Source organism: Rhyacophila brunnea, unplaced genomic scaffold (genome assembly GCF_057557595.1).
Source record: "Rhyacophila brunnea isolate RB1 unplaced genomic scaffold, BYU_Rbru_1.0 scaffold_3, whole genome shotgun sequence".
Classification (NCBI taxonomy): domain Eukaryota; kingdom Metazoa; phylum Arthropoda; class Insecta; order Trichoptera; family Rhyacophilidae; genus Rhyacophila; species Rhyacophila brunnea.
Window position 1 is genome coordinate 1,567,251 of NW_028232965.1, and position 14,228 is coordinate 1,581,478.

The 14,228-nt window shown below is 31.3% G+C and overlaps 1 protein-coding gene across 4 annotated transcripts in view; it reads right to left on the reverse strand.

The window, feature by feature from the left end:
- Positions 1 to 415: 415 nt before the first annotated feature.
- The window catches only part of LOC147067739 (protein FAM107B), a 179,139-nt gene continuing 165,326 nt past the window's right edge, over positions 416 to 14,228 (reverse strand). For 3 of the 4 annotated variants that reach the window (XM_085952747.1, XM_085952746.1, XM_085952744.1), the window contains exons 3-5: positions 3,747 to 3,936; positions 2,081 to 2,184; positions 965 to 1,246 (exon numbers count right to left, since the gene is read on the reverse strand). In XM_085952747.1, the coding sequence (XP_085808873.1) occupies positions 1,107 to 1,246; positions 2,081 to 2,184; positions 3,747 to 3,916 (414 nt within the window). In that variant the 5' untranslated portion in view covers positions 3,917 to 3,936 and the 3' untranslated portion in view covers positions 965 to 1,106. Of the gene's footprint in view, positions 1,247 to 2,080; positions 2,185 to 3,746; positions 3,937 to 14,228 lie in introns of all 4 variants that reach the window. The other variant, XM_085952745.1, reaches the window with a different exon arrangement.

Genomic DNA, 14,228 nt, shown 5'->3' on the forward strand with positions numbered 1-14,228 from the left:
ACGGCGTAGAGCAGTGCTAATAATATAGTTTTATAGGGGCATCTAGTGACAGAATAAGAATGTTGTAATTTCTTATTGTTAACTTACATTTTAGAGTATTTTAAAGAATCAATACAATTATAGATATCTAAAGAGATTAAAAAGAACGTAAAATATTCTTATTAAATTACAATTAAAACTGCTATAAGATGTCCCTTCGTTGAACACATTCATCTTATTATTACATCTTGAAGATTTCGAAGAGAGTTTTGGATTATTCATATATAGTTTAAATTAAGTGATGTATTTTTAAATTTCATTTAAAAAACATTAATTATTGTACAAAATAAAAATGTGTTTAACTTGAAACCCTTTTTATTTATATCAAATAATTATTGATCTTTGGTATTAAGACCATACCATTTTTTTTTCTTTTAGATTGTACTAGGTAATTGAATATCGCTATACGCTAAAATGTGAATTATTGCAACTTACATATTCTGTTGGAAGATGCTCCACTTTAATTTATTAACTTAGACGCCATCCATAGACTGAAACCGTATGCGGTTTAGAACCGTGTGCCATACTAAACTTATGATTTCTGTTCATTGAAATATATTTTTACAAAGTACATTATAAGCATCTGACGGTATCCATTTATACAATACACTTACACTTACAAACATAGTGAAAATATATTTTCATGAATATAAATCATAAGTTTAGCATAGTACATGGCTCTAAGCCGCATACAGTTTCCGTCTATGGATGGCCTCTTAGCATTAATCTCATTTTGGCATAAATTAATAATTATTATATTAAATTATTAAAATATGTGTATTATTTAGTCATCTTGATGTACAGTCTGCCACTCAAGATAGCTAATTTTTCAATGTTGTATAAATATATAATAATATGAATGATTTTTGTATATTATATCTCATCAAAGTGTAATATATCTATTTGCGAAATAAAAAATGTCTTCTTCCAGTAATCCAAAGCGTAATGAACACAAGCTTCTTCTGCCATCACAGCAAGGGTTATATCTCTTTGTTTGAAATGCATGGTACAGCTGCATTTTGTCAGGCCGTCTCTCAGGCCCCCGTTATATAATAAATAGTGTTAGATTACTTTGCGTGTCTTAGGCGGGCTCGCGCTTCTATGTACTGCGGGTTGCAAGCTGCCTCCTCAATTTTTTCGCCGCCATTTTTATTATTCATCGATTCTTCTAAACGCCTCGCTCTCTCTGCAATGGCTCTCTCTAATTCTGTAATCAAAAAATAGTATCATAAGCAAAGATGTTGACGACAAACCTTCTTCTGAGCCTAATGAAAGTTTTGATTTATAAAATTACCCATTATCATTTAGATAAACAATTGTGTAATATTGCAAATACCAGTAAGAGCGTAGCAGACTGCACTATGCGTTTTATATATTTTCATATAGTAATTTTTTCTTTTATTTAATACTGAATATACAAGGTTTAAGAATGTTAGATTCTTTATTATAGAAAAAATATGATTCAGAAACATTCACACTTATTATCAAACTCATGTCTTTCACTCTTTGAGTGACTGCTTTCGGTTTATTTTTTACAGCGCATCTATTCTGTAGAAAAGTCGGCTATAGGCGGCTATCAAGGGTAGTTTATCATATTTATGTATTGAGGAGGTAACTGTACGGCTAACTTATTGTAATATTTATAATACCTCAATATAATATATTGAATTATAAATATGATAAACTACCCTCGATAGCCGCCTTGTGTATAGAATAGATGCGCAGGAATGGTTATTAGTCACCCGCCCAACCCATTGGGTCCTTGAACTGAATCAAACATGTATTGACAAAATCCACATGCATTTTTTGACCAGTTGTAGGATTCAACATAATATTATCAGACACGGTGAGTGCAAACTATACCGTACTATAATAATAAATGTTCATTCGCAAGATAATACTGCAATAATTATTATTGATAGACAATGACTGTCAATATTCATATTAAGCTGGATTGGAATATAAAAAAAATGTTTCGATACTTATCTACAGTAGTATGAAAATAGATATAGGAATATATTATTCCGAGTTTTCCCTTTACCTGGTGTTTCATTCAGATCCTTTTCGTGTTTAATGTTTTGTTTTTCCTTGTGCTTTGAAAGGGCTTTCTCTAATTCGCTTTTTTGATTCAAAACACTTTTTCCACTAAAACAAAAATAACACAACATTAATTTAATATATTTTTTTTATTAACATTTGAGTTAACAGCTAACAGGTTAATAGCACTCCACAAATAAATTCAATGAATAAGATTTTCTGGAATATCTTATTTTTTCCATGAACGATATGTTTTGTCATAAGTTTAAAATATAAGTAAATAAGATGTTGGAGAAAACCTTCTTCAATTAAGATGGAGCCTAAATATATGAATTTGAAGTAAAAAAGGGGACTCATAGTCTAGTGATTAAGTTAGCTACAAGTCAATCCCGAAAATTTTCCAACAGGCAAAAGACATTCAGAGTCTTGCAAGCCCTAATGAAGTTGAAAAAATTCAATACCAGCATTGAATTATTTTTTCTCTATAATAATTGTGTGACAAGAAATGAAAATATAAATAATATTAAATTCTACAGGTTTTTTAATATTATAAGTAAATGCCAACTCGATTAATAATTGTGTGCATTAAAAGAAAATTATTCATTATGGGAAAATAAAAGTTAGAAATACCTACAACTTATAGAATAGTAAGGTTTATTTTTACAGTAAAGATACCGTTCACAGGAAATTAGTTTATTGTGATTAAAAAAGAATCCGATGATATACTTTTTAAAATAACAATAATAGTATTTCAGCTGCTGACTTTGGCTGATGATGATACATTAAGATACAATTTAAAAACAATATTATTTATAATTTATATAGAAATAATAAACATTCAGTTTTCGTGGTAAATATAGTAAGTACTTACTTAAAAAAAGTGCTGTTTTGTTTTTAAATATACGAGTTCGCCTCTGCCACTAACTTTCATTAAACATTTCAAATGTCAAAATAACATCATTTATTGGTTGCATAGCATCTGGGAAATATGACAAACTGGCATTTGCTTCAGCTATCTTGTTAATGGAAGTTCAAAGTAGGCTCTATCTTCTATATATACCTACGTAATTTTTGGTACATGCAGTACTCCAATATGCTTTATTTATTGAATTTTAGTTAGAGATACTAAGAAAAATCTGACTAATAGATCTTATACTATATGTATGCGTATTCTACTGTTTATGCTGGAGAAAATGTTAATTTATTCAGTTAAATTAGTAAAGTTGTTAGAAGTGATTTGAAAAACATCAAAAGATGGTTGTCACGAGGTGTGTAACTTCCAGATATAGCTATACAGTCGAGGAAATGACTGAATTAACAATGACTAGGCCAACCAAATCAAGATCGTTTCAGACGAAAGAAGATTATTAGCAACACCTGTAAATTTCAGTTGTAGTAATGAGGAAGATGATATTATTAATATGGATGTAAAGAGAAAATATTGAATAGTTGACAATTTTGTTTCCAGATTATTAAAAGAATAATATGGGGATATTAACAAGTCATAAGGTTTTTCAAAAGTTAGGTTTGAGTTTCGCAATTTTCTCTAGTCGTGAAACTAGAATTGAATTCAAAACACGCCCCTTCTCATCAGTTAGTAGCGAGTATTCTCTTTTACACTTTCAAGGGTGCATTCACACTACTCAGTAGCAGACGTCGTTAACTCTTACATTTTCTGGTTGAACATGAGTTCTCTATGCAGGTCCTGCCTGGGGGTGCTCTCGAGGCATGGATTGACGAGGCGTCGCGGCGCTATGAGCCCGCCGCCGTCGCCGACGTCTACGCCACCGCTCACCCCCGTTCCGCCCACCCCCGTCACTCCTCCATCATTCAGCACCATCACGCGGCCAGGAGAGGCAACTGTAATCAAAGAAAAATGCGATTAATATTATTGCTTTACACTTTTACAGCTACAAAGAGGTCTAGGCATCGGCAGTACATATTTAGTAGGAAGGCCGAAAGAAGGAAAATACGGTCAGGAAATAATATAATTTTTCCAATAATTTAATTTATAACTATCTGAGCAGCACAACGATTGTTTTCAAGAAACATATTATACATATTATTTTTACTTGGACAGCTGAGGATATTGATGATTCAATTAATTTGTTTAGGCTTCGGCCACATAGTTAGGTGCTTCGCTAGTGCTGAGCTAGGTGCTACGATTATCTACAAAAAATACTACTGCCACATTGCACGCTACGTGCTTAGGTACAAATTCATTTAACACTTGGGAGCGCTCAAGTCAACAACGATATGTTACTCTCAAAACTAACCAGAAAGCTACTTCTCACAGAGAATTTAAGTTTAAAATTTCGAAAGTCTCAAATTCGAACTTGTTGGATGCATAATGTCAATTCATCCCATGCGTCATTATTCATAACCTCAAAATATACGGTATTTGACGTTTGTCATACTGAAGAAACATCCGCCATCTTGCAAAATCACTAGGTGACACAATAAAAATAACCAACACGTTTGCTCGCCGGGAGACTCACGAGGTGACTAATAATCACGTAGCGAGGCGCGAAGCGTGCAGTGTGGCCGTTGCGATAGTATAGTGTGCGTCCGTTCGCTAGGATATGTCACCTGCCTATGTGGCCTTAGCCTTAATGACAGATATGATTGAAAATAGGTACGGAATGGGGAGGGGTTCTAGCGGCGAGTCGAACCCGTCTGATAATGATAATGATAAATAATAAGTAGGCACTTAAAGTTATCTGAATAATCAAATTAATGAAGTAAATCGCTCTTGTAAATGAAACTCTTTTAGATAACTTCTCACCATCATTCAGTGCCGTAAGACTGCAGATCTCGGTCACAAATACGAGAATATACTGCATCTAATAATGGAGGGGAAAATTGAGGTATGTAAGGTTAAACGATGAAAAAATAGGGTGATCTCCACAGACACAGAAGTAAAACTTAATAATTATCTTTAATGTGCTAATTAGCCATTTAGAACATGTTGAATTATGACGAAAAATACAAGTTGAAGGTAGCAATAAAATACAATGTGAAAGAAAACTCTTTTGTATTTTTTAGTACTAGTTAATGGTTTTCTTCTCACACCAAAGAAATATAATAATAGTAATATAATACCTATATAATAATATAGGTACATAATAATTTTAATCAATTCATTGTTCTGACAGAAAAATTCATTTCATTTGTTTGGAATGTTCTGTATTTAAAATGTCTTTATTTGTTTTACATTCCTTTCTCTCTCTTTTATTCTCTCTTATTCTTTCTTTCTTCAGACAATTTTACGGTATCGTAGCTAAAGAAACATCCAAAATTGAACTGGAATAAAATAGGCCAAACTGACATCATCTCCACCAGACAATGGACGTTAACAATTATTTTATTGAGTAATAATTAGTGTGATCTTATTTATTCATTATATCCATATATGGTAATGTTTGGCTATTCGCTGTTATCTAGAATGATAAAAATAATACCATGTCCACAATAGGTACTAGGAACGCATACATACATGCTTTGAGCAATGTCTATAATACGACTATTTTTAATAGTGTCCATCTGCAATAAAACGTGGAGTTCCTTGAGCTATAAACGAATAAAAATAGTTATGAATATATTCAGATCACATAAGTTGAGATATTATGAACAATATTAGAACATTTTAATAGTATACCTATAATCATTTGTAAATGGCATAATAGATAATAAATATAAATAAAGATAATCCATAAACTAAGACGTAAACTATCTTTGTTTTTAAATAGTACACAACACAACAACACAGTCAACTGACGAGTAGTGGTTTATGATAGGGATTGCAATACCGAATGTAAATGTGAATACCGGTTTTTCGGTATTTCTAATTAAATACCGGTATTCGTTAAAACATTAAAAAACAGAAGTAATACTTATATCTATTAAAATGTCAAATTAAAATGTATTATATTGACATTTAAAAATATCTATTGTTCATAATATTCTATTTTACAAATAATTGGAATATATTGATGATTTTAATAAAAGCCCTCAAAAAGGCTAATTAATCAAGTGGAAATAAGTGCGGCTGCAGGAATAGCTTCTTAAATTCAACGCTTCAATAATAATAGAATAATTGAACATTTGTTTACTATTTCGAAATTATATTAATCCTATCCACGCGGACGGAATACCTGTTGTGCACTAATTAATTGGCCATTCGATATAATTAGCATGTTATTTATATGCGGTAATTAAAAGGTAATTAAATGCTTCGCGCTCAACTCGCTTCATTGCGACAATTATAATTAATATTATATTTGATAGATTTTGTTTTTTCATTATATAACATCTTTTGCATTTGCATTTTAGCAGCACATAGCTTATAATTCATTTTCAATAACGAAAATTAGTGTGCTTTCTTAATACCGAAAATTCCGGTATTTTCAAATTTTAAAATAAATACTGGAATACCGGTTTTCAAATACCGGTATGGGAATCCCTAGTTTGTGATATATGGATGACCCAGACGTTGACTGATGTCGAAGTCCCTTGGAGTAGTAATAAGTCAATCAAATTTTAGTAATATATAATATTTAATCATACACATTTTGTGTAAGTTTTGTTTTGTTTGGTTTTATTACATTCAATTAAATTGCGTAAACATATCGAGAACCTATGCGTTGCATGTCTTATTCGTTTGAATTTAACGGCCATTGCAATTATTGATTACATTTTGTCGCATTCTCACATGCATTCAGTTATACATAAATAATTACAAGATAAAAAGAACTTTTTATATACAACGTTTTTAAATTTTCTGTTGAATTATTATGCTCAATAAGCTCAAACTTGTACTTGATATGAAGTAAATAAAAAACAAACAAACAAATATAGAAAACTGAAATGTCATTTTGACATTTCATTATGATTTCCATAGTAACGCACGTATATATTAATAATTTAGTTGCTAGGACCACCCCCTTAGCAACCAATACTAGTCTTTTACTTTTTACGGATTTTTCTGAGATAACTTTCCATACAAAACAGAATTATCTGAAAATGAATTCAATCCTGCTTAAAGATGGCTAAAAGTATTAAAAGAATGCATTGGCATCGTGTTCTGATATATTCTAAAAGTTTCAAATGTCTATCTAGTCGGGAAATTAGTTAAAAATCGATTGCAAGATTTGTACTGGACAAACAACCACCGGACAAACAATACGAGCTAATAAAAACGTTGTAAAATGTACCGCGTGGTTGCGAATATAAATAATGGATTTATTGTGGAAGTAAAATGATGTTTTTTTGTACACACAGACGTTGATTTAAATAACAAAGATATTAACCACTTCTGCACGGATTTACAAAGAACTCAGGCAACATAGAAAGAAGTAAATCAAACAGAAAAAAATTAACTAAGTAACTTCGCTAATTGCTGTATTTTTCCAACCTCATTACCATTGCACATATTATAAATAAATGTATAAATCAATATGGACATAGTTAAAGGCAAGGCAAATCATTGAATAGAATAGATGAACTATTTTAAAAGGCTTATTTGTCAACAAGGTCGCTTGTCGCGTGGAAATGAATACAATCGTCACAATTACCGCTCGTATGCAGAAAAAATAACATGCCTGTATCAGTTTACTGTCCAGTAATGGATATGTATTAAGAAAAGTCTATGTTTACGTGAGCAAATATATGATGAAGGACTGAGGACACAACGTTAGACGAAAAAGATTTAAATTAAATATGCGATAATAAATTGTACTTATATAAATATTTTCAACGTTCTCTGACTAAATTCGTGTTCTCAGAAAAAAAATATTACTATCATATATGATAACTATATAACTATTCTTTCTTTATTTTAATGATTATAAAATATTAGATATTCATACGATACTATGATCATAACCAGTGACGTCCCTAGATAAAATGCCGCCTCTAGGCAGCACCAAAAAGCCGCCTCATTTTATACAGTGTTTTTATCATCCTGTCATGAGTCCAATATCTAAGAAACGTGTTGTATGGATATATTACTAATAAAATATCTAGACTAATTATTCGCAAATCTGCACGTGTCGTTTCTGGTCACCAAGTACGTCGAAGGGAACGGAAATAAACTAGATATCGCGAACCCGATAAAACCAGTAAGCTGATTTTTTTAATGGAAAGATATTTTCGTTATTACTAATTTTAGGTAGCTATTTCTATATATTCCAAATAATTCTCCTCGATTTGCCGCCCTTAGAGTAACTGCCGTCCCAAAGCGACGCTCAATCTGCCTACCCCCACGGGACGTCACTGATCATAACAACACTATTCAGGTCATCACTTCCGGTCGAATTTGAGAGGGAGAAATGTGTAGGTTCTCCCTCCCGATTGTTTGGGCGTCAGTAGACATCGTCTGCGACCTGGTAGTCTTGGGAGCGATAGAAAACACAGCGATGGTTTGAAGAAAATGGCAAGGTTTATTGCTGAATACAATTACGGTTGATACATTTTGAATAAAGTTATATGAATATTAGAAAAATATCTATTAGAGTATTGATCTACTAATAATATCTGCCGGTAAGGACATCTTCCATTATTATTAGTCTATCAGTAAGTAAGAATGACTATTATTTAAAAATGATAAGTATTCATTAAGTTGTCAAACGGTGGCTATAAAATGATCTTACGTGCTAGAAATTGATCCATTCGTAATCGACCCTGCTCATACTACAATGAGTCCGCCCAAAAATGGTTCCGTAATCTATAGATATCTAGAGGAGACCTTCCCCAAATGGTCAAATTTGGAGGGGTGACACTGTACAGTGAGATTCTGGAGTTTAAACCAATATTCTGTAATTTAAATCATTATAATATGTAAATATTATAGGTACTTAATTATTTTAACTTCGCGAATTTTAGACTGAGAGGTCTGGTCCATAGAAAACCATTATTATTTGATGTGTATCATGTATATGTGCGTTTGTTCTGGATACTTGAATACATGTCATAATTATTGATATTGTTTGTAACTTAATTTTATTCAGTTACATTGTGTCAAGTATTTCACTGATAAAACATGCCCTTGAAAAATAATCACAAATTATAGCATGGAATGATTAATTTTTCTGATGCGTAGTTTCAAGTAATCACTAGAGGGCACCTCGTCATCGTATTTCCATTAGTTTGTTGGATGGTAGAAAGTCCTCCAGCAAAAGGAGACAGGAGTCTTAACAACACGTTTAGTGGTTTGGTTTTCTCTAAACTTACACAAAGGAGAGGGATTCAATCTCAACTTATTCATATTATGGTGTCGCCTATATAATAATATTATGATGATTAGAAATTGCAATACCGAATAAATATAATATCAATAACGGTATTTCTTATTGAATACCGGTATTCGTCGAAATATATTATAGAAAAAAGAAGTACCTACCAGTAATTATCGCTATCAAAATCTATTTAAAACACTATTTTATAGCAAGGTAAAGTAGGTACCTACCTACATTGATTATTATGTTGATCTTTATTATGTATAGAGTATAGATCATAATATTTTAGAACTAGACACTATTTTTTTTAAATACTCCGGGTACTACAGAAAAATCTCTCTCAAATTCAACATTTTGTCGGATGTAGGTACTATAAACGTTGGATCAATTATTGTTATAGAATAATTGGAAATATTTGCCATGAATGTTTTCTTTTTCGAAATATTTTAATTCATCGCGACAATTCTGTAAGTATATTTGAGGGATTTTGTTTTATTATTATTTAACTTTTGTTGGTTTCAGTCAATATATTTACGTTTTGGCATCATTAATCTTATACACTAAATTATAAAAAAATATAGTACCTAGTGGTATTACTGAAAAATAACATTAAATTCATCTTCGCATCGCATACACAATATAAACGTGTATTTCTAAATACCGAAAATACCGGTATTTTTGATTTTTGAAACCGGTATTTCGGTATCGATAAATAATTGAATAACGGTTTTGAAATACCGGTATTGCGATCCCTAATGATGATATGATCTAAGGGGGAAAGAGTCTGATGTAATGTGATGATTTGTGATGAAACCAACAAACTATTTTGTTACAACATTTTTTCTAAGAATAATAATATATACTACAATCAATAATTTTCTACGAAGTTCAAAAATCTGGGGTAATTTTGACTGGGTTAAAGATTTTTTAGCGGAGTACCTGTGTCGGGTGTCAAAAATACCGAAAATCGTGTGAAGTCATACACAATAAATTAATAAGGGTATATTGCGTTTAGTGAAAAAAATATACTGATGTGAATTGATTAACCCTTCCATCAACAGGATAGTTTATACTGTTTATAGCAACGAAAGGACAAAAGTCATTGTCCCAGATTGTTAATTATGATTCACAAAAATGACTCAGAGCCTAAATGATAATAATTAAGACGAGCCGGTGAAGGGGTAGGGGTGTCACGCTGGGCAATTAACCCAAAGGCATTGTTAAAACACGACCTTTACACTGCACAAAACTAACTTTATGTATTCATTCAACCAACGCATAGGCCAGCTAACATGGCGGGATCGAGGTTGCAATAATTGATCAAGCGTATAAAGAATTCTTGCTTTCCTTGCGATTTCGTCAACCGCCAACGCAATGCAACCTTTGTTTATCAGAAGTTTGAGGTTAAATTTGTATTGTCGTGATTCCATTACCAATTTTTTTTACATGGATTGCGAAAACCCGATAAACTTATCTTTTATAATTGTAAAATAAACATCATTTTCTTTAATGGTTTTATTGTGGTATTCACTTCTTCGATTTTCTTGTATTCGAACCAAGTTTGTTTCAAATTAAAATTACATACGAGGGGGAAGGGGAACAAATAAATACACATGTAATACTTAAAAAAAACTGAGTACAAATTAATTAGATGAATAAACAGAAACACAATAAAAAAAAGTACATGGAAGTACGCTGAACGAGCTACGTAGATTCCAATAAAAAAATAATAAAAAACAACGTTCACCTAAACTCATCGTCACGCAAGTGGAATATATTGATTTGGTTGAACGCTGTTATTGACCTCCTGCGCATCTATTATATACATACACAATACTATTATCGGCGGTAGTTTTTATTTGTTGTATCGAATTATTAGCACTTATTGTAACAATTACAATAAGTTAGTTGTAATTGTTACAATAAGTGCTATGTTTTAACAGCACCTCTCTTGGCTGTGTTAAATTTTAGAGCGAGCTAGACAGTTTTCACTGATTAGATGGCTAACTTATTGTAATTGTTACAATAAGTGTTAATACTTCGATACAAAAAATGAAAAACTACCCTCGATAGCTGCCGATAGCGGCCTATATAGCAGTCTTGTGTATAGAATAGATGCGCAGATCGGCATTACTAATGTCAGGTTGTTAGTCCTTGATACAAAAAAACAATTGCTGTTCTCGATTTCTCAGATAGTTACCAGGGGGACACGGGTCAATACTACGAAATTGGCAGAATTCTAATTTACACCGTGTATAAGTCGAAAAAAACATGCCCAAATATAGGTAGTATGTAAGCATACCTAAGATAAAGTCAGTTGGATAAAGCCACGGATGTATCCAATCCATATAGCTTGGAATAAAGGAGACTCAAAGATTTATTTTGAACCCTCTCCATCATAAGGCTGAACTTCAACCGATGTAGGGCCCAAAACCTACTCTCAAGCCGGCTTCGAACTCATTTGATCGTTCATAAAATTCGTGACGACATAAAAATTGAATTCCCATTTTTTCGGAACACAACTAGAAAGGTTCATAGATATAGTGGTGCATGTCAATGTTTAGTAGCACCCGGTTACTTAAATTTGATAACTTAGAGATAATAATATTATATGTTGCATATTATGTAATTTTGTGATAACGCTCATCATTTAACATGCATAACCAGTTGCGATAGTAAAATATATTAAGCCGGTTTATTGAATTTTAGCCGTACGATTTTTCTGGGGTTACTATTTTTTTTTTTATTAATTATCCATACCGCAGTGTTGTCCGTTTGCATAAATTGACACTATTATCAATAAATATATAGTTGGCCTAATAGTGTTTGATTCAATATGTCCACATTTAGATGGATTGATGATAACAGAAATGATAACATTATCAAGATATTAAACGCCTTAGTACTAATTCGTGATATTTTTATTAATATAAACTTATCAATTCGTATAGACACGTGTTTCGTTAATGTAGTGACGTTTAACAAATATAATCTACGTTTGCGTTTAACATACGAGATTCATTAAAAATCATATAATATACATATAAACTTGGGAAAATACAAACAATTAATTCATAAATAACAATCAAATCTTTGCGAACAGTGTATACAAATAAAATACAATTAGGGTACATTTAGTTTAAATAATACTCTTCAATGAATAATGTTGCCTTTTAAAAATTGCTGGTTTATATATCAAAGTCTCTTTGATGTGGACGAAATCTGATTATTATTACTAACCAACTAAGTGGAACTAATATTATATATTTTGTTTTATTTAAATTAATATTACGTATTTCGTAAGTATTTACGTACCAAAAAATACAGTTGAAACAATAAAAAAATATATACAAAAGCAAAGTAACTAACAATACGACATTATTTTCTTCATATAATTAAATCAAGGCAACCATTAGAGCGAAATAATAAGTATTATACAATTGGTATTGGTACATACAGCATGTGAAGGGGGAAAACTTCATTTCAATATAATTTTCAAAGTACCTATTCCTGAATAAAAAAAAAGAATGCTAAAAGTAATCAAATCACATCGCCAGCTGCAAACGGTAAACTCAAAGCGAGCATGCAAATAAAGCTTTTTATCGCTTGCATCAACGTGCGCTTGTGATTGCGCCTCGTTTTACATAGAAATTAGATTGACCTATAAATTAAAATTAGATAGAAACTTGTTTTAAAAGAATCTCTTTGATTATTATATATTATGATTATGACATATTAATAAACATCTTTGCATTAACAAGATAGGTAATTGTAACAATGTAAACAATGTTTTTTTAGATGTTCTTACCCGACTTGGTTATATGGTAATATTTCTGGCTGTGTTTGTAGTAGTTAAGTACACTTTATTAATTTCAATAACACTTCGGCTGATATCTGAATTTGAAAACATTTACAAAACGAGTAATAATCACGATTATTTTTAATATGTAATTAAAAACGCACTGTCCGTCACACCAACTAAATACCACAACTAAATGTACACTAAACCGAAAAACAAAATTTGTTTCAATTTATTACATACATACTTCGTGTGAGATATTTTACTATGACATCAAAGTATGACAAAATCAAAGAAGCCGAATACTAATTCGTTGTAAATGAATATTTTAATAATTCGGTTTAAACACTTCCCTTATTACGCGACCGGTCAAAAGGATAATGTAAAATGTGCCAGAATGCGGTTTTCATAATCCTCTTATGACTTACTGACTAATAATAGGTACATTAAATTACAGCGACCATAATTACGTGCTTCATTATAGAGAACATTCCTTTATTATTTTGGCGTCATGCTTTAGATATATTTGCTTTTTTAAAACCCACAGTGTATTCCTTTATTTTGTTCTTTGTCATTTAAATCATTAAATATCCATATATAATTTTGAAAACATTTCTGAGAAAATATATTACCTTATTATAACCAATAGAAAAAAGTAAGACACCACGCAGGAATCGAACGTGCATCTCTCGGGTATTGCGCCCACGCACATAGACCACTATGCTAAAGCTGCCATACTTACGACACATTTTAACTATTGGCTCTTATAATACTCTCTGGAGCGCTTTCCAAATTGAACTACGATTGGCTATCGGTTTTTGTATTTTAAACCAAAGTAGGTAACTATATTACTTTAACTACTAATCGACGTCACGGTTCACTCCTAGATATTTTACTGTTGTAGCTTACTTGAACTTGCTAATATTTTTTATTAATTACGTTTTTTATTCAACGAATAATTCACAACATTTAGAATGCAACATTCTAATTATTGATGTACCTAATTATATATGTATGTTCAATGATTAGAATGTTACATTCTTAAATCTTCTGAATTCTTCGTTGAATAAAAAAGTAATTATTTAAACATTAAATATCCGTTTGAGAACTTATGGATA